Below are 21,124 nucleotides of genomic sequence, written 5' to 3'. Positions count from 1 at the left end.
GACTTATCAATGACCCAGCTCATTTAATCCCTACCATTGTGTCGCTGAGTTGTCATAATTCTGCAGCAAATGTACATTATCCCAGGGACGTTGGAAGACACAATGTAGATAACCTAATGTATGTCCCTCTTACTGCCCTGAATGCCTCTGCTGATTCTACAGCTATTGTATGCATTAATCATGTGTCTATGGAACAGAGTTATACTGTTAGCACTGAGGACGTGTGCCCTAATAGGAAGTCCACTGTGTGCAGCTCACCCTGCACTAACAGCACCAATATAAATAACATAAGCATGTCTACTTCTGATAAGCTTCCCAGAAAAGCAATAAAATCAATCAAGCATCCCAGATAACTGCTAAAAATAACCCACATTAACATATGTAGCCTAAGACACAAGATTAATTAAATCAATAACTTACTAGTAACAGATTACATTCATATTCATCTCTGAAACTCACTTAGATAATACCTTTGATGATACAGTGGTAGAAATACATGGTTATGAATCTACAGTAAATAAGGAACTGCCAATGGGGGCAGCGTTGCAGTCTACATTCAGTCTAAGCCTACAAGAAAGTGTGTACCATCAGGCCTGGAGGGAAGCAAGTGTCATTCCCCAACCCAATGTCAAGAATCCTGCTTCCTGAGTCTGTTTCTGCCTGAGATGACTGTTTTTGTTTGGAGTGTTGTCTAAGGTTCCTGAACGCACCCTGTCTGGTTGCCAGGCAACGAGGTTAGGCGGGAGATCTAGTTATTACCCGCACCTGCATCTCATCAACCTTCTGCACACCTGGTCCTGAGCTTCACCTCTTCTTAAACCCTGAGCTGACATCCATTCCCTGCCGGATCGTTAGCAACGAACAGTATGTTGTGCCAGCATATCAGCCTCATGTTTCCTGAGCTAGTTTTGTTGTTTTGTGCTTGTTACTGGTTACTCACTCCCGTTTACTCTGTCTACAGTCATTCTCCCGGAACATTCAACTCCCTTGCCTGGCCGTCGGTGGATACAGTGACTTCATTGAATCCACCCATCTACTCTCATCAACTCACCTCCGCTGCCGCTCCGTCTCCTGGATCACTCAAATTACACATCAAGACTACCAATAAATACTCACCTTCATTTTACTCACCTTGTCCTGGTCTGCTTCTGGGTTCTGTCTTAGAGAATTGTGACAGAACGATCCGGCCAAAAATGAACCCAGCGGACCTGGACTCCGTTCACCATGCCATTACCCATCAGGGTCAGATGTTGGGACAACACAACATGGCGCTACAGGAGATCGCGCTTTCGGTTCAGAATTGTTCTAATATTCTGACGAATATCCAGGCTCAGTTCAGTTTGCCGGCGGATCATCCACCACCTGCTTCACCCCTCCCACCTGTCGCTTCTGGAGAGGTTTCCTTCCGTGAGCCCAAGGTTCCGACACCAGATAAGTATGAAGGGGATTTGGGAAAATGCCGTTCGTTTCTTATGCAGTGTGGATTAGTTTTTGATCTACAGCCCTACTCTTACGCCACAGACAAGGCTAGGATAGCCTTTGTTACTGAACTGCTGCGTGGAAGAGCTCTGGAGTGGGCATCAGCCATATGGGAACAACAGGACACCTGCATGGGGTCATACCAGGTGTTCACGGCAGAGATGAGGAAACTTTTTGACCACCCAGTCCGAGGTAAGGACGCAGCTAAGCGGTTGTTCTCCCTTTGCCAAGGAGCTCGCAGTGTGGCCGATTTTGTTATTGAATTCAGGACATTGGCTGTGGAGAGTGGGTGGAATGAGGAATCACTACAAGCGTTTTTTTACCATGGCTTGTCGGAGCAACTCAAGGATGAGTTGATCTCCTATCCTGAGTCTAGGGACCTGGACAGTCTGGTAGCATTAGCTATTCGGGTGGATAATAGAGTCCGAGAGAGACGGAGGGAGAAGCAATGGGGCACGTCCAATCCTCAGCACCCGTTAAACGGCTCGGCTCGCTAAAGGTGGGAGGTCTTTTAGCGAGCCAGTTTCAACCTCTCAATAGTCCTGTTAGACCTCTTTTTCCTGCTACCCTCATGAACAAGACTCAGAGTTTAGCGATTAACGCATTTATCGACTCAGGTGCAGATGGCAGCTTTATAGATGCCGACTTAGTGGAACAGCTGGGGCTTTCTAAGGAGAAGCTACCGGAAGCCATTGAAGCTGAACGGCAGTAGTCTGGCACGTATCACTATGAGGACTGAACCGGTTAAGATGTTGTTGTTGTCAGGGAATCATTCAGAGGTTATATCCTTCTTCATTTTGCCTTCTTCCCATGTTCCTCTGGTTCTTGGACACCCCTGGCTGAGAAAACACAATCCCACATTCGATTGCGTGACCGGCAAGGTAACTAGCTGGAGCACTGAATGCCATGCTAACTGTCTGAGGACGGCCTGTTCCCAGTAAGGTCAGTGGTTCTAACTCCCCTGAATTGTCCCTGGTTCCTGAAACTTATCACGAATTGGGTGAGGTGTTCAGTAAGCAGAAGGCTCTGTCACTTCCTCCCCACCCGACCGTATGATTGTACCATTAACCTGTTTCCTGGAGCTGTCTATCCCAAGGGACGATTATACAGCATCTCTCGACCTGAACGGGAGGCTTTGGAGACCTACATAAAGGAGTCTCTAGCTGCTGGTCTCATTCGTCCCTCGTCTTCACCACTGGGGGCAGGATTCTTTTTTGTGAGTAAGAAGGATGGTTCTCTTCGACCGTGTATTGATTACCGGGGGTTGAATGATATTACGGTTAAGAACAAGTATCCCCTGCCTTTGATGAACTCTGCTTTCGATTCTTTACAGGGTGCTACGGTGTTTACTAAAATTGACCTACGCAATGCGTATCATCTGGTCCAGATCAGAGAGGGGGACGAGTGGTTGACTGGTTTCAATACACCGATGGGTCATTTCGAATATCTGGTGATGCTGTTTGGATTGACCAATGCTTCTGCAGTGTTCCAGAGCATGGTTAATGACGTATTGAGAGATATGATCGGTCTGTTCGTGTTCGTTTACCTGGATGACATTTAGATTTTTTCCACGGAGCATTCCAGCCACATCCAGCATGTCAAGCAGGTTCTGCAGCGATTGCTGGAGAACCGCCTGTTTGTGAAGGCCGAGAAGTGTGACTTTCACGCCCACACTACATCCTTCCTCGGGTACATCATCTCCCGGGAGAGATAAAGATGGACCAAGAGAAAGTTAGGGCAGTTCTGGATTGGGCCCAGCCTGATACGAGATTGCAGCTCCAGAGGTTTCTGGGGTTTGCGAATTTCTATGGTCGGTTTATCCGAGACTACAGCCGTGTGGCCGCTCCATTAACTGCTCTGACTTCTAGCACCAGGACCTTCAGTTGGAATCCGGAGGCAGATTGTGCGTTTCTGGAACTGAAGAGTCGATTCACCAATGCCCCGATTCTCTCTCAACCTGACGCTGCCCGACAGTTTGTCATGGAAGTGGACGCGTCTGATGTGGGGGTTGGCGCCATCCTGTCCCAGCGAAGCTCCACTGACGGCAAACTCCATCCCTGCGCTTTCTACTCTCGTCGTCTGTCGTCGGCGGAGAGGAATTACGATGTGGGTAACCGGGAGCTTCTTGCAGTGAAACTGGCCTTGGAGGAGTGGCGCCACTGGTTGGAGGGAGCGGAGCAACCGTTTATTGTCTGGACTGACCACAAGAATCTAGCGTACGTGCAATCGGCTAGACGTCTCAACTCGCGTCAGGCCAGGTGGGCTTTGTTTTTTGGACGTTTTAATTTTTCCCTGACATTCCGACCTGGATCTAAGAACGGCAAGGCGGACGCCTTGTCCCGGATGTTCTCCAAGACGGAGGAGAGTGGGGCCAAGACCGAGACGATTCTTCCCCAGAACTTCGTCGTGGGAGCTGGCACATGGAGGATTGAGGAGGAGGTTCTGGCAGCCCTTCGGACGCAGCCCGGTCCCGGTAACGGTCCACCCGGTTGGTTGTTTGTGCCTGAGTCTGTCCGGTCTGCTGTCCTCCAATGGCCCCACGCCAGTAAGATGGCTTCTCACCCTGGTGTGGCTCGGACGAAGACGTTACTACGCAGACAATTTTGGTGGCCTGCCATGGGAGAAGATACCCGGAGGTTTGTTGCTGCATGCCCAATATGTGCACAAAATAAGAGTGCCAATCGGGCCAGTTCTGGACTTCTTCACCCCCTACCTATTCCCCGGCGACCATGGTCACATCTGGCTCTGGACTTTGTTAAGGGATTGCCCTCTTCTGACGGGAACACGGTCATTCTGACTATTGTGGTCAGATTCAGCAAGTTTGCCCACTTTGTACCCATCTTCAAGCTTCCCTCTGCCTCCGAGACGTCCGAGATCCTGGTTAGGGAGGTTTTCAGGGTCCACGGGTTGCCCAGTGACATTGTTTCCGACCGTGGTCCTCAGTTTACCTCTGCTGTCTGGAAATCATTCTGTTTGGCCATTGGAGCTACAGTCAGTCTGACATCTGGATTTCACCCCAATCTAATGGTCAGGCGGAGAGAGCCAACCAGAAGATGGAATCCATGCTGCGCTGCCTTGTCTCCTCCAACCCCGCCTCTTGGGCCTCTCAGTTGCCGTGGGTCGAGTATGCCCATAATACTCTCCCTACATCTGCTACTGGGATGTCTCCCCTTCAAGTGCCTGTACGGTTACCAACCTCCCTTGTTTCCTTCTCAGGAGAAGGATCTCGCGGTACCCTCGGTCCAGGCCCACATTCGTCATTGCCACCGGACCTGGCATAGGGCCAGAAAGGCTCTCCTTAGAGTTTCTGACCGTTATCAGCTCCAGGCGAATTGGCGCCGGATTCCAGCTCCAGTTTATGCTATTGGAGATAAGGTATGGTTGGCTACACGGGATCTTCCTCTGCGGACGGAATCAAGGAAACTGTCACCTAAATTCATTGGTCCGTTTGTGGTGGAGAGAGTGATTAATCCCATTGTGGTTCGACTTAACCTGTTGGGTCTAGGGGGCAGCATTTGCACGTCTGGATAAAAAAAATGTACCCGATTTAATCTGGTTACTAATCCTACCCAGTAACTAGAATATGCATATACTTATTATATATGGATAGAAAACACTCTAAAGTTTCCAAAACTGTTTGAATGGTGTCTGTGAGTATAACAGAACTCATTTGGCAGGCAAAACCCTGAGACATTTTCTGACAGGAAGTGGATACCTGATGTGTTGTATTGACTTTAAACCTATCCCATTGAAAAACACAGGGGTTTAGGAATATTTTGGCACTTCCTATTGCTTCCACTAGATGTCACCAGCCTTTACAAAGTGTTTTGAGTCTTCTGGAGGGAGATCTGACCGAACAAGAGCCATGGAACGATGATGGCCCATTAGACACCTTTGCGCGCGAGTTCATGTTGGGTACCCTCGTTCCAATACGTTATAAAAGAGTATGCATTCGTCCACCTTGAATATTATTCATGTTCTGGTTAAAAAGGCCCTAATGATTTATGCTATACAACGTTTGACATGTTTGAACGAACGGAAATATATTTTTTCCCCTCGTTCATGACGAGAAGTCCGGCTGGCTTACATCATGTGCTAACGAGACGGAGATTTTTGGACATAAATGATGAGCTTTTTTGAACAAAACTACATTCGTTATGGACCTGTGATACCTGGAAGTGACATCTGATGAAGAGAATCAAAGGTAATGGATTATTTACATAGTATTTTCGATTTTAGATCTCCCCAACATGACGTCTAGTCTGTATCGCAACGCGTATTTTTCTGGGCGCAGTGCTCAGATTATTGCAAAGTGTGATTTCCCAGTAAGGTTATTTTTAAATCTGGCAAGTTGATTGCGTTCAAGAGATGTAAATCTATAATTCTTTAAATGACAATATAATATTTTACCAATGTTTTCTAATTTTAATTATTTAATTTGTTACGCTGACTTGACTGCCGGTTATTGGAGGGAAACGATTTCCTCAACATCAATGCCATAGTAAAACGCTGTTTTTGGATATAAATATGAACTTGATAGAACTAAAAATGCATGCATTGTCTAACATAATGTCCTAGGAGTGTCATCTGATGGAGATTGTAAAAGGTTAGTGCATCATTTTAGCTGGTTTTATGGTTTTGGTGACCCTGTCTTTGACTTGACAAAACATTACACACAACTCTTGTAAATGTACTGTCCTAACATACTCTAAATTTATGCTTTCGCCGTAAAACCTTTTTGAAATCGTAAAACGTGGTTAGATTAAGGAGATGTTTATCTTTCAAATGGTGTAACATAGTTGTATTTTTGAAAAATTTGAATTTTGACATTTATTTGGATTCAAATTTGCCGCTCTTGAAATGCACCTGCTGTTGATGGAGTGCACCACGGGTGCCACGCTAGCGTCCCACCTAGCCCCAAGAGGTTAAGTTGCCTAGAACTCTCAGAGTCCACCCCACCTTTCATGTCTCCTGCCTCAAGCCTGTGCACCTCAGTCCTTTGCTACCCCCTCCGCCTCCTCCTCCTCCGCCTCGGATGATCGGAGGGGGTCCAGTCTACATGGTGCGCCGCATTATGGATGCCAGACGGCGGGGTCGGGGTTTTCAGTATCTCGTGGACTGGGAGGGGTATGGTCCTGAGGAGAGGAGTTGGATTCCTCAGCGTCAAATCCTGGACAATACTCTCCTTACTGACTTCTACCGCCTCCATCCTGGCGCTCCGGGTTGTCCGCCCGGTGGCGTTCGTCGGAGGAGGGGTACTGTCAGGAATCCCGCTTCCTGAGTCTGTTTCTGCCTGAGATGACTGTTTTTGTTTGAGTGTTGTCTAAGGTTCCTGAACGCACCCTGTCTGGTTGCCAGGCAACGAGGTTAGGCGGGAGATCTAGTTATTACCCGCACTTGCATCTCATCAACCTTCTGCACACCTGGTCCTGAGCTTCACCTCTTCTTAAACCCTGAGCTGACATCCATTCCCTGCCGGATTGTTAGCAACGAACAGTATGTTGTGCCAGCGTATCAGCCTCATGTTTCCTGAGCTTGTTTTGTTGTTTTGTGCTTGTTACTGGTTACTCACTCCCGTTTACTCTGTCTACAGTCATTCTCCCGGAACATTCAACTCCCTTGCCTGGCCGTCGGTGGATACAGTGACTTCATTGGATCAACCCATTTACTCTCATCAACTCACCTCCGCTGCCGCTCCGTCTCCTGGATCACTCAAATTACACATCAAGACTACCAATAAATACTCACCTTCATTTTACTCACCTTGTCCTGGTCTGCTTCTGGGTTCTGTCTTAGAGAATCGTGACACCCAAGAATAGTAAAGCCCCCTTTAGGCTCAAATAGCCGACCAATCAACCCTTAGTAAACTTTGAGCTGTTTTGTTAGACTTCAGTGCGGCTTTTGACATTATCGATAATTTTTTTATTTAACTAGGCAACTCGAACACTCCGTTCTGCCACCTCAGGTCTCTTGGCCCTCCGACCCCTATGGGAGGGCCTCTCCCGCTCAGCCCAGTCCCAGCTCTTCTCTGTCCTGGCACCCCAATGTCCACTCAGCCCAGTCCCAGCTCTTCTCTGTCCTGGCACCCCAATGTCCGCTCAGCCCAGTCCCAGCTCTTCTCTGTCCTGGCACACCAATGTCCACTCAGCCCAGTCCCAGCTCTTCTCTGTCCTGGCACCACAATGTCAACTCAGCCCAGTCCAAGCTCTAGTCTGTCCTGGCACCCCAATGGTGGAACCAGCTTCCCCCTGAAGCTAGGACAGCAGAGTCCCTGCCCATCTTCCGAAAGCCCCTGAAATCTACCTCTTCAAAGAGTATCTTATATAATCTAACCCTAACCCTAACCCTCGACCCCCCCATACTTGCACTTGACTCCTTCTAGCTGACTTTGCTGATAGCTAACTTATTGAGTAAACATTTTCTTTCTATGCCTGTGATATGTGGTTGTCCCACCTAGCTATCTTCGGATGAATGCACTAACTGTAAGTCACTCTGGACAAGTGTGTCTGCTAAATAACTCGAATGTAAAATGTAAATGTCGGGGTCAGTTACCTGGAAGAGGTATCAGGGTGGGTCAGGGTTACCTGGAAGAGGTAGGGTGGGTCAGGGTTACCTGGAAGAGGTAGGGTGGGTCAGGGTTACCTGGAAGAGGTAGGGTGGGTCAGGGTTACCTGGAAGAGGTAGGGTGGGTTAGGTCAGGGTTACCTGGAAAAGGTAGGGTGGGTTAGGTCAGGGTTACCTGGAAGAGGTAGGGTGGGTTAGGTCAGGGTTACCTGGAAGAGGTAGGGTGGGTCAGGGTTACCTGGAAGAGGTAGGGTGGGTCAGGGTTACCTGGAAGAGGTAGGGTGGGTCAGGGTTACCTGGAAGAGGTAGGGTGGGTTAGGTCAGGGTTACCTGGAAAAGGTAGGGTGGGTTAGGTCAGGGTTACCTGGAAGAGGTAGGGTGGGTTAGGTCAGGGTTACCTGGAAGAGGTAGGGTGGGTCAGGGTTACCTGGAAGAGGTAGGGTGGGTCAGGGTTACCTGGAAGAGGTAGGGTGGGTTAGGTCAGGGTTACCTGGAAGAGGTAGGGTGGGTTAGGTCAGGGTTACCTGGAAGAGGTAGGGTGGGTTAGGTCAGGGTTACCTGGAAGAGGTAGGGTGGGTCAGGGTTACCTGGAAGAGGTAGGGTGGGTTAGGTCAGGGTTACCTGGAAGAGGTAGGGTGGGTCAGGGTTACCTGGAAGAGGTAGGGTGGGTCAGGGTTACCTGGAAGAGGTAGGGTGGGTTAGGTCAGGGTTACCTGGAAGAGGTAGGGTGGGTTAGGTCAGGGTTACCTGGAAGAGGTAGGGTGGGTCAGGGTTACCTGGAAGAGGTAGGGTGGGTCAGGGTTACCTGGAAGAGGCAGGGTGGGTCAGGGTTACCTGGAAGAGGTAGGGTGGGTTAGGTCAGGGTTACCTGGAAGAGGTAGGGTGGGTCAGGGTTACCTGGAAGAGGTAGGGTGGGTCAGGGTTACCTGGAAGAGGTAGGGTGGGTCAGGGTTACCTGGAAGAGGTAGGGTGGGTTAGGTCAGGGTTACCTGGAAGAGGTAGGGTGGGTCAGGGTTACCTGGAAGAGGTAGGGTGGGTCAGGGTTACCTGGAAGAGGTAGGGTGGGTCAGGGTTACCTGGAAGAGGTAGGGTGGTGGGCGTCCAGGTCCACAGCCAGATGGAAGCAGATCGCTGTCTGAAGACTGTTTCAGTAGAGGATCCCTGAGAGCAGAGCGCCCACGGCCCAGGGGAGAACGCAGCCTGGGCTTCAGGCTCTGGGGGTCTGAGGTGGAGGAGGGCAGGGTTTTCTGGGTGGCAGGGAAAGGCTGGGGGCTTCTGGGGAGGGCAGGGTGGGGGGGCAGGCTGGGGGCCGGGGTGCTGCTGGGGGATAAGGTGTTCTCTATGTGAGGGTCTCCCTCCTCCACCCCTGAGTCTGGAGCTGACTCCCCTCCTCCCCCGCTCTCACCTGCCTGGGGTCTCCGTGGTGACAGGCTGAGGGAGGAGGGGGGCTGGGTGGGGGAGGGGGGCGTGGCAAACACCAAGGGAGGAGACACCAGACCAATCTTACGAAGCTCCTCCCTCGTCTCCTCATCACTGGATGACAGCAGTGCAGGGGGCAGGGTCACCGTGTAAGGCCCGCCCTCCAGACTCTTTCTCCTCTCTGATTGGTCCTGGGTTACTGTATAAGGCCCGCCCTCCTCCTCTGAGCTGCCAACGGTCAGACTTCTCCTCCTCTGTAATTGTCCATGCAACGCCTCAATCAGCTCTTCCCCCAGACCCCGTCCTGCCGGCTGGCTTTCATTGGTTATATTGATGGTCACCTGACTGATGGGAGGGAGGGGCATAGCCTGCCAACGCTCGGGGGAGGGCACAGCAGGAGATGTGACTCCGCCTTCTGTCTCTGGCCGCTCTACGACTGGCCGCTCCAGCTGTCCGTCAAGGAATATGGGTGGGTTGATACGTTTGTGTCGGAGCTCAGGGCTGGTCAGGGAGGAGGGCTTCGTTTGGGCCTGGGCTCGGGGCTAGGGGAGTGTGCGTGTTTGGGCCTGGGCTCGGGGCTAGGTGAGTGTGCGTGTTTGGTTCTGGGTTCAGGGCTGGGAGTGCGTGCAGTGAGGGCTCGTTCGCGGGCAGCGAGGGCCAGGGCGAGGGGGAGGAGGGGTCCAGAGGCTTGCCTGTCAGTGGGTGGAGAAAGGTGGAGTGGGGGGAGGAGGAGGGGGAGAGGACGGGGATGGGGGGGGCAGCTCGCCCAGGTCATCTACAGAGTGGGACTGGGTCAGTAGGATGGGAGGGGGCTCTGAACCCCCTCCCTCCACAGACAGGAAGAAGGAGGACCTACGGCCCTGAGGGGGCGTGACCCGTATCTGAGCACGCTCAGTGAGCACCTGCTGCTGGTATAGCTCTGCCCTGCTAGGCCCCTCCTCCACCTGCAACTGTTTGAGGAGCGGAGACTTGCGACGCTGAGGCTTGCTGGGGGGGGCAGGCAGCTGACCCACGTTGGCATACGGGTTCTCTACTGGTCGGCCACGCCTCCTGTTGCTGCTGCGCTCCCCTGGAGGGTTAGGGCTGGGGGCAGGGCTGGTTCTGGAGAGGGGCTGGGGCTGGGGGCAGGGCTGGTTCTGGAGAGGGGGCTGGGGGCAGGGCTGATTCTGGAGAGGGGGTTGGGTGAGGCAGCAGGGCTGGGCCGGGACAGGCCCAGCCCTGCTGTAGCCCCAGCAGGTCGGCCTAGGGGGGCAGACTCTGCAGGTAGATAGCCTGGTACAGGTGAGTCCTGCAGGATGATCATGGAGCGAGCTTTCCTCTGCCGCTCTGCATGGCTCCGAGACGTTGGCGAATCACAGACCTCGTGCAGCCTAGGTTCCGCCCCGGCTTGAAGCTGGAGTGTGATTGATCGGCTGCTCGCTGCGGGGGAGGTGGAGGGCAGAAGGCCGGCGGCGGGCCAGAGTCCAGGAAGTAGTGGGAAGGGGGGAGGAGGGGGGGGCAGTCTGGGGAGGAGGAGGTATGAAGCCATCAGTCATCGAAGAGCTCCTTGGAAACCGATGCTCTCCAATCAGAGCAGAGATCCTGTCATCCTCTGGTGCACCTGCAGGGGAGAGACGGGGATATTATAACCCTAACCTGGGGGGGACTGGGATATTATAACCCTAACCCTAACCTGGGGGAACTGGGATATTATAACCCTAACCTGGGGGACTGGGATATTATAACCCTAACCTGGGGGGACTGGGATATTATAACCCTAACCTGGGGGGACTGGGATATTATAACCCTAACCAGGGGGGTCTGGGATATTATAACCCTAACCTGGGGGGGACTGGGATATTATAACCCTAACCTGGGGGACTGGGATATCATAACCCTAACCTGGGGGGACTGGGATATTATAACCCTAACCTGGGGGGACTGGGATATTATAACCCTAACCCTAACCTGGGGGGACTGGGATATCATAACCCTAACCTGGGGGGACTGGGATATTATAACCCTAACCTGGGGGACTGGGATATTATAACCCTAACCTGGGGGACTGGGATATTATAACCCTAACCTGGGGGGGACTGGGATATTATAACCCTAACCTGGGGGGGACTGGGATATTATAACCCTAACCTGGGGGGACTGGGATATTATAACCCTAACCTGGGGGGGCTGGGATGTTATAACCCTAACCCTAACCTGGGGGGACTGGGATATCATAACCCTAACCTGGGGGGACTGGGATATTATAACCCTAACCTGGGGGGACTGGGATATTATAACCCTAACCCTAACCTGGGGGGACTGGGATATCATAACCCTAACCTGGGGGGGGACTGGGATATTATAACCCTAACCTGGGGGGACTGGGATATTATAACCCTAACCTGGGGGACTGGGATATTATAACCCTAACCTGGGGGGGACTGGGATATTATAACCCTAACCTGGGGGGACTGGGATATTATAACCCTAACCTGGGGGGGGACTGGGATATTATAACCCTAACCTGGGGGGGGACTGGGATATTATAACCCTAACCTGGGGGGTCTGGGATATTATAACCCTAACCTGGGGGGACTGGGATATTATAACCCTAACCTGGGGGGACTGGGATATTATAACCCTAACCAGGGGGGTCTGGGATATTATAACCCTAACCTGGGGGGACTGGGATATTATAACCCTAACCTGGGGGGACTGGGATATCATAACCCTAACCTGGGGGGGACTGGGATATTATAACCCTAACCTGGGGGGACTGGGATATTATAACCCTAACCTGGGGGGACTGGGATATTATAACCCTAACCTGGGGGGGACTGGGATATTATAACCCTAACCTGGGGGACTGGGACATTATAACCCTAACCTGGGGGGGGACTGGGATATTATAACCCTAACCTGGGGGAACTGGGATATTATAACCCTAACCTGGGGGGACTGGGATATTATAACCCTAACCTGGGGGACTGGGATATTATAACCCCTAACCTGGGGGGTCTGGGATATTATAACCCTAACCCTAACCTGGGGGGACTGGGATATTATAACCCTAACCTGGGGGGACTGGGATATTATAACCCTAACCTGGGGGTCTGGGATATTATAACCCTAACCCTAACCTGGGGGGACTGGGATATTATAACCCTAACCTGGGGGGGACTGGGATATTATAACCCTAACCTGGGGGGTCTGGGATATTATAACCCTAACCTGGGGGACTGGGATATTATAACCCTAACCTGGGGGGCTGGGATATTATAACCCTAACCTGGGGGACTGGGATATTATAACCCTAACCTGGGGGGACTGGGATGTTATAACCCTAACCCTAACCTGGGGGGACTGGGATATTATAACCCTAACCTGGGGGCACTGGGATATTATAACCCTAACCTGGGGGGACTGGGATATTATAACCCTAACCTGGGGGGTCTGGGATATTATAACCCTAACCTGGGGGGGGCTGGGATATTATAACCCTAACCTGGGGGTCTGGGATATTATAACCCTAACCTGGGGGGGTCTGGGATATTATAACCCTCTAAATGGGGGAGGGACGGGTTGTCGACTTATCATGTGTGAGTGGCAGCCCGTTGCATGGCTCAGCCTCAGGCCTTATCAGTCTGGTTGTTGTTAATGGTAATAGTATCTGTGTGAGTGGCAGCCCGTTGCATGGCTCAGCCTCAGGCCTTATCAGTCTGGTTGTTGTTAATGGTAATAGTATCTGTGTGAGTGGCAGCCCGTTGCATGGCTCAGCCTCAGGCCTTATCAGTCTGGTTGTTGTTAATGGTAATAGTATCTGTGTGAGTGGCAGCCCGTTGCATGGCTCAGCCTCAGGCCTTATCAGTCTGGTTGTTGTTAATGGTAATAGTATCTGTGTGAGTGGCAGCCCGTTGCATGGCTCAGCCTCAGGCCTTATCAGTCTGGTTGTTGTTAATGGTAATAGTATCTGTGTGAGTGGCAGCCCGTTGCATGGCTCAGCCTCAGGCCTTATCAGTCTGGTTGTTGTTAATGGTAATAGTATCTGTGTGAGTGGCAGCCCGTTGCATGGCTCAGCCTCAGGCCTTATCAGTCTGGTTGTTGTTAATGGTAATAGTATCTGTGTGAGTGGCAGCCCGTTGCATGGCTCAGCCTCAGGCCTTATCAGTCTGGTTGTTGTTAATGGTAATAGTATCTGTGTGAGTGGCAGCCCGTTGCATGGCTCAGCCTCAGGCCTTATCAGTCTGGTTGTTGTTAATGGTAATAGTATCTGTGTGAGTGGCAGCCCGTTGCATGGCTCAGCCTCAGGCCTTATCAGTCTGGTTGTTGTTAATGGTAATAGTATCTGTGTGAGTGGCAGCCCGTTGCATGGCTCAGCCTCAGGCCTTATCAGTCTGGTTGTTGTTAATGGTAATAGTATCTGTGTGAGTGGCAGCCCGTTGCATGGCTCAGCCTCAGGCCTGTTTCATCCAGGTGGATTCATTAACACAACGACTTGGTCCAATAGCCATGGTTCGCCACTGGATTCTGGTAATAGCTAGAGTAATGTAATTGTCTCACCGAAGGACTTGGTCCAATAGCCATGGTTCGCCACTGGATTCTGGTAATAGCTAGAGTAATGTAATTGTCTCACCGAAGGACTTGGTCCAATAGCCATGGTTCGCCACTGGATTCTGGTAATAGCTAGAGTAATGTAATTGTCTCACCGAAGGACTTGGTCCAATAGCCATGGTTCGCCACTGGATTCTGGTAATAGCTAGAGTAATGTAAATGTCTCACCGAAGGACTGGGTCCAATAGCCATGGTTCGCCACTGGATTCTGGTAATAGCTAGAGTAATGTAATTGTCTCACCGAAGGACTTGGTCCAATAGCCATGGTTCGCCACTGGATTCTGGTAATAGCTAGAGTAATGTAATTGTCTCACCGAAGGACTTGGTCCAATAGCCATGGTTCGCCACTGGATTCTGGTAATAGCTAGAGTAATGTAATTGTCTCACCGAAGGACTGGGTCCAATAGCCATGGTTCGCCACTGGATTCTGGTAATAGCTAGAGTAATGTAATTGTCTCACCGAAGGACTTGGTCCAATAGCCATGGTTCGCCACTGGATTCTGGTAATAGCTAGAGTAATGTAATTGTCTCACCGAAGGACTTGGTCCAATAGCCATGGTTCGCCACTGGATTCTGGTAATAGCTAGAGTAATGTAATTGTCTCACCGAAGGACTGGGTCCAATAGCCATGGTTCGCCACTGGATTCTGGTAATAGCTAGAGTAATGTAATTGTCTCACCGAAGGACTTGGTCCAATAGCCATGGTTCGCCACTGGATTCTGGTAATAGCTAGAGTAATGTAATTGTCTCACCGAAGGACTTGGTCCAATAGCCATGGTTCGCCACTGGATTCTGGTAATAGCTACAGTAATGTAATTGTCTCACCGAAGGACTGGGTCCAATAGCCATGGTTCGCCACTGGATTCTGGTAATAGCTAGAGTAATGTAATTGTCTCACCGAAGGACTTGGTCCAATAGCCATGGTTCGCCACTGGATTCTGGTAATAGCTAGAGTAATGTAATTGTCTCACCGAAGGACTGGGTCCAATAGCCATGGTTCGCCACTGGATTCTGGTAATAGCTAGAGTAATGTAATTGTCTCACCGAAGGACTTGGTCCAATAGCCATGGTTCGCCACTGGATTCTGGTAATAGCTAGAGTAATGTAATTGTCTCACCGAAGGACTGGGTCCAGTAGCCATGGTTCGCCACTGGATTCTGGTAATAGCTAGAGTAATGTAATTGTCTCACCGAAGGACTTGGTCCAATAGCCATGGTTCGCCACTGGATTCTGGTAATAGCTAGAGTAATGTAATTGTCTCACCGAAGGACTGGGTCCAATAGCCATGGTTCGCCACTGGATTCTGGTAATAGCTAGAGTAATGTAATTGTCTCACCGAAGGACTTGGTCCAATAGCCATGGTTCGCCACTGGATTCTGGTAATAGCTAGAGTAATGTAATTGTCTCACCGAAGGACTGGGTCCAATAGCCATGGTTCGCCACTGGATTCTGGTAATAGCTAGAGTAATGTAATTGTCTCACCGAAGGACTTGGTCCAATAGCCATGGTTCGCCACTGGATTCTGGTAATAGCTAGAGTAATGTAATTGTCTCACCGGAGGACTTGGTCCAATAGCCATGGTTCGCCACTGGATTCTGGTAATAGCTAGAGTAATGTAATTGTCTCACCGGAGGACTGGGTCCAATAGCCATGGTTCGCCACTGGATTCTGGTAATAGCTAGAGTAATGTAATTGTCTCACCGAAGGACTTGGTCCAATAGCCATGGTTCGCCACTGGATTCTGGTAATAGCTAGAGTAATGTAATTGTCTCACCGAAGGACTTGGTCCAATAGCCATGGTTCGCCACTGGATTCTGGTAATAGCTAGAGTAATGTAATTGTCTCACCGAAGGACTTGGTCCAATAGCCATGGTTCGCCACTGGATTCTGGTAATAGCTAGAGTAATGTAATTGTCTCACCGAAGGACTGGGTCCAATAGCCATGGTTCGCCACTGGATTCTGGTAATAGCTAGAGTAATGTAATTGTCTCACCGAAGGACTTGGTCCAATAGCCATGGTTCGCCACTGGATTCTGGTAATAGCTAGAGTAATGTAATTGTCTCACCGAAGGACTTGGTCCAATAGCCATGGTTCGCCACTGGATTCTGGTAATAGCTAGAGTAATGTAATTGTCTCACCGAAGGACTGGGTCCAATAGCCATGGTTCGCCACTGGATTCTGGTAATAGCTAGAGTAATGTAATTGTCTCACCGAAGGACTGGGTCCAATAGCCATGGTTCGCCACTGGATTCTGGTAATAGCTAGAGTAATGTAATTGTCTCACCGAAGGACTGGGTCCAATAGCCATGGTTCGCCACTGGATTCTGGTAATAGCTAGAGTAATGTAATTGTCTCACCGGAGGACTGGGTCCAATAGCCATGGTTCGCCACTGGATTCTGGTAATAGCTAGAGTAATGTAATTGTCTCACCGAAGGACTGGGTCCAATAGCCATGGTTCGCCACTGGATTCTGGTAATAGCTAGAGTAATGTAATTGTCTCACCGAAGGACTTGGTCCAATAGCCATGGTTCGCCACTGGATTCTGGTAATAGCTAGAGTAATGTAATTGTCTCACCGAAGGACTGGGTCCAATAGCCATGGTTCGCCACTGGATTCTGGTAATAGCTAGAGTAATGTAATTGTCTCACCGAAGGACTGGGTCCAATAGCCATGGTTCGCCACTGGATTCTGGTAATAGCTAGAGTAATGTAATTGTCTCACCGAAGGACTGGGTCCAATAGCCATGGTTCGCCACTGGATTCTGGTAATAGCTAGAGTAATGTAATTGTCTCACCGAAGGACTGGGTCCAATAGCCATGGTTCGCCACTGGATTCTGGTAATAGCTAGAGTAATGTAATTGTCTCACCGGAGGACTGGGTCCAATAGCCATGGTTCGCCACTGGATTCTGGTAATAGCTAGAGTAATGTAATTGTCTCACCGAAGGACTGGGTCCAATAGCCATGGTTCGCCACTGGATTCTGGTAATAGCTAGAGTAATGTAATTGTCTCACCGAAGGACTTGGTCCAATAGCCATGGTTCGCCACTGGATTCTGGTAATAGCTAGAGTAATGTAATTGTCTCACCGAAGGACTGGGTCCAATAGCCATGGTTCGCCACTGGATTCTGGTAATAGCTAGAGTAATGTAATTGTCTCACCGAAGGACTTGGTCCAATAGCCATGGTTCGCCACTGGATTCTGGTAATAGCTAGAGTAATGTAATTGTCTCACCGAAGGACTTGGTCCAATAGCCATGGTTCGCCACTGGATTCTGGTAATAGCTAGAGTAATGTAATTGTCTCACCGAAGGACTGGGTCCAATAGCCATGGTTCGCCACTGGATTCTGGTAATAGCTAGAGTAATGTAATTGTCTCACCGAAGGACTTGGTCCAATAGCCATGGTTCGCCACTGGATTCTGGTAATAGCTAGAGTAATGTAATTGTCTCACCGGAGGACTTGGTCCAATAGCCATGGTTCGCCACTGGATTCTGGTAATAGCTAGAGTAATGTAATTGTCTCACCGAAGGACTTGGTCCGGGACATTCCACGAGGCAGCTGCATGGTGGCTTTCTCCAGCCCCAGGGAAACCCCTGGGGGAACAGGCAGGCCCTGCCGCTCAAACAAAGACTGCAACACACACCACACACAGTGAGAGTGTGCCTGGGATCACATGCATTTTAAAGAAACAGCATCTGTCTGAACCACTAGTGAATCAGCAGTAAATCGTGACTGAGTGAATCAGTAGTCAATTGTGACTGAGTGAATCAGCAGTAAATTGTGACTGAGTGAATCATCAGTAAATCGTGACTGAGTGAATCAGCAGTAAATTGTGACTGAGTGAATGAGCTGTAAATTGTGACTGAGTGAATCAGCAGTAAATCGTGACTGAGTGAATCAGCAGTAAATCGTGACTGAGTGAATCAGTAGTCAATTGTGACTGAGTGAATCAGTAGTAAATTGTGACTGAGTGAATCAGCAGTAAATTGTGACTGAGTGAATCAGCAGTAAATCGTGACTGAGTGAACCAGCAGTAAATTGTGACTGAGTGAATCAGTAGTAAATTGTGACTGAGTGAATCAGTAGTAAATTGTGACTGAGTGAATCAGCAGTAAATTGTGACTGAGTGAATCAGTAGTAAATTGTGACTGAGTGAATCAGCAGTAAATCGTGACTGAGTGAATCAGTAGTAAATTGTGACTGAGTGAATCAGTAGTAAATCGTGACTGAGTGAATCAGCAGTAAATCGTGACTGAGTGAATCAGTAGTAAATTGTGACTGAGTGAATCAGCAGTAAATCGTGACTGAGTGAATCAGTAGTAAATTGTGACTGAGTGAATCAGTAGTAAATCGTGACTGAGTGAATCAGTAGTAAATTGTGACTGAGTGAATCAGCAGTAAATCGTGACTGAGTGAATCAGTAGTAAATTGTGACTGAGTGAATCAGTAGTAAATTGTGACTGAGTGAATCAGCAGTAAATTGTGACTGAGTGAATCAGTAGTAAATTGTGACTGAGTGAATCAGTAGTAAATTGTGACTGAGTGAATCAGTAGTAAATTGTGACTGAGTCAATCAGTAGTAAATGGTGACTGAGTGAATCAGTAGTAAATTGTGACTGAGTGAATCAGTAGTAAATTGTGACTGAGTGAATCAGTAGTAAATCGTGACTGAGTGAACCAGCAGTAAATCGTGACTGAGTGAATCAGCAGTAAATCGTGACTGAGTGAATCAGCAGTAAATCGTGACTGAGTGAATCAGCAGTAAATCGTGACTGAGTGAATCAATAGTAAATTGTGACTGAGTGAATCAGCAGTAAATCGTGACTGAGTGAATCAGCAGTAAATCGTGACTGAGTGAATCAGTAGTAAATCGTGACTGAGTGAATCAGTAGTAAATTGTGACTGAGTGAATCAGTAGTAAATCGTGACTGAGTGAATCAGTAGTAAATCGTGACTGAGTGAATCAGTAGTGACTCATCAGACTGACGTTGATCTCTTGCTGAGTAATCCGCCTGCTGGTTGGCCGCTGCTTCACGGTGGCCGCTCTGTAGTCTGCCTCCAAGGGGCATTTTCTCATCATCACCTCCTGGGACCCAGTCAACATCTCGTCCAGCTTTTCTGAAATACAACAAAGTACACAGTACAACACAGTACTACACAGCACTACACAGTACTACATAGCACTACACAGTACAACACAGTACTACATAGCACTACATAGCAATAGAACAGTACCACATAGCAATACAACAGAGAACTACAACACAGTACAACAAGACAGTACCACATAGTACTACAACACAGTACAACACATAACTACAACACAGTACTACAACACAGTACCACATAGTACTCCAACACAGTACAACACATTACAAAATAGTACTACAACACATTACAATATAGTACAACAACAGAGTACAACACATTACAACACAGTACTACAACACAGTACAACACATTACAAAATAGTACTACAACACAGTACAACACATTACAAAATAGCACTACAACACAGTACAACACATAACTACAACACAGTACTACAACACAGTACCACATAGCACTACAACACAGTACGACATAGCACTACACAGTTAAACAACACAGTGCTACATAGCACTACACAGTACAACACAGGACTACATAGCACTACACAGTACAACACAGGACTACATAGCACTACAACACAGTACGACACAGGACTACATAGCACTACATAGCAATAGAACAGTACCACATAGCAATACAACAGAGAACTACAACACAGTACTACAAGACAGTACCACATAGTACTACAACACAGTACAACACATAACTACAACACAGTATTACAACACAGTACCACATAGCACTACAACACAGTACAACACAGTACCACATAGCACTACAACACAGTACAACACATAACTACAACACAGTATTACAACACAGTACCACATAGCACTACAACACATAACTTCAACACAGTACTGCAACACAGTAATACATAGCAGTACAACACAGCATTACATAGCACTACAACAAAGTACTACACAGTACTACATAGCACTACACAGTAAAACACAGTACTACATAGCAGTACAACACAGCATTACATAGCACTACAACAATGTACTACACAGTACTACATAGCACTACACAGTAAAACACAGTACTACATATTACTACAACACAGTACTACACATTACTACATAGCACTACACAGTAAAACACAGTACTACATAGCAGTACAACACAGCATTACATAGCACTACAACACAGTACTACATAGTACTACATAGCACTACACAGTAAAACACAGTACTACACAGTACTACATAGCACTACAACACAGTACTACACAGTACTACATAGCACTACACAGTAAAACACAGTACTACATAGCACTACAACACAGCATTACATAGCACTACAACACAGTACTACACAGTAAAACACAGTACTACATAGCACTACAACACAGTACTACACAGTACTACATAGCACTACACAGTGTCATGACGTTGCCCTCTCTCTGGGTACAGAGAACACAGTTGAACCCCGTCCCTCTGCACCAGGCCTTTTCTATGCACCATTCCCCTACCTACCTCCCCCTACCCAGGCTGCTGTGGTGAGAGGGGTCGTAAAATTCTAAAGGAGAATGCCCTGCCGCATGGCCCAATTGAGACAGAGAGGGGTTTCATAGAGAGACAAAGGAAATTCTTCCAACTCACAGAATTGGGGAACCGAACGACATTTATGTTCTGGAGAAGGTATAAAAGATCGGTGAAGAATCCAGCTACGAACTGGTCCGCTTGGTACAATTTTGTGATACTCATTCGAGACAATAGTGCCATATTACCATACTAAGGTTTATATAATAGCCTCAGCTATGGGACTTGCATCTAAATGGTTGTATACAATGATTTAATAAGATTAAAGCTATTTGGAATATGTTGAGAGGCTATGTATTGATGTTAATGTGATAGAATTGTATTTCTGTTCAAAGCTTAACTCAGTCATCGGCACGCCCCCAGGGACACAGACAAGACCTGGCGTCATGAGACAGCCTTTTTCTACGTTCAATA

The 21,124-nt window shown here is 48.7% G+C and overlaps 1 protein-coding gene across 1 annotated transcript in view; it reads right to left on the bottom strand.

The window, feature by feature from the left end:
* Positions 1-21,124, bottom strand: part of LOC123732152 (SH3 and multiple ankyrin repeat domains protein 3-like) — a 112,044-nt gene that overhangs the window by 20,363 nt on the left and 70,557 nt on the right. Inside the window, 7 exon segments of the mRNA XM_045711500.1 lie at positions 9,120-10,004; positions 10,242-10,449; positions 10,497-10,842; positions 10,845-10,947; positions 10,950-11,062; positions 17,579-17,684; positions 19,042-19,172. Of these exon segments, the coding sequence (XP_045567456.1) occupies positions 9,120-10,004; positions 10,242-10,449; positions 10,497-10,842; positions 10,845-10,947; positions 10,950-11,062; positions 17,579-17,684; positions 19,042-19,172 (1,892 nt within the window).

The sequence above is a fragment of the Salmo salar genome, unplaced genomic scaffold (genome assembly GCF_905237065.1).
Source record: "Salmo salar unplaced genomic scaffold, Ssal_v3.1, whole genome shotgun sequence".
NCBI classification, from domain to species: Eukaryota; Metazoa; Chordata; class Actinopteri; order Salmoniformes; family Salmonidae; genus Salmo; species Salmo salar.
This window is presented reverse-complemented; position numbering and strand designations above follow the sequence as displayed.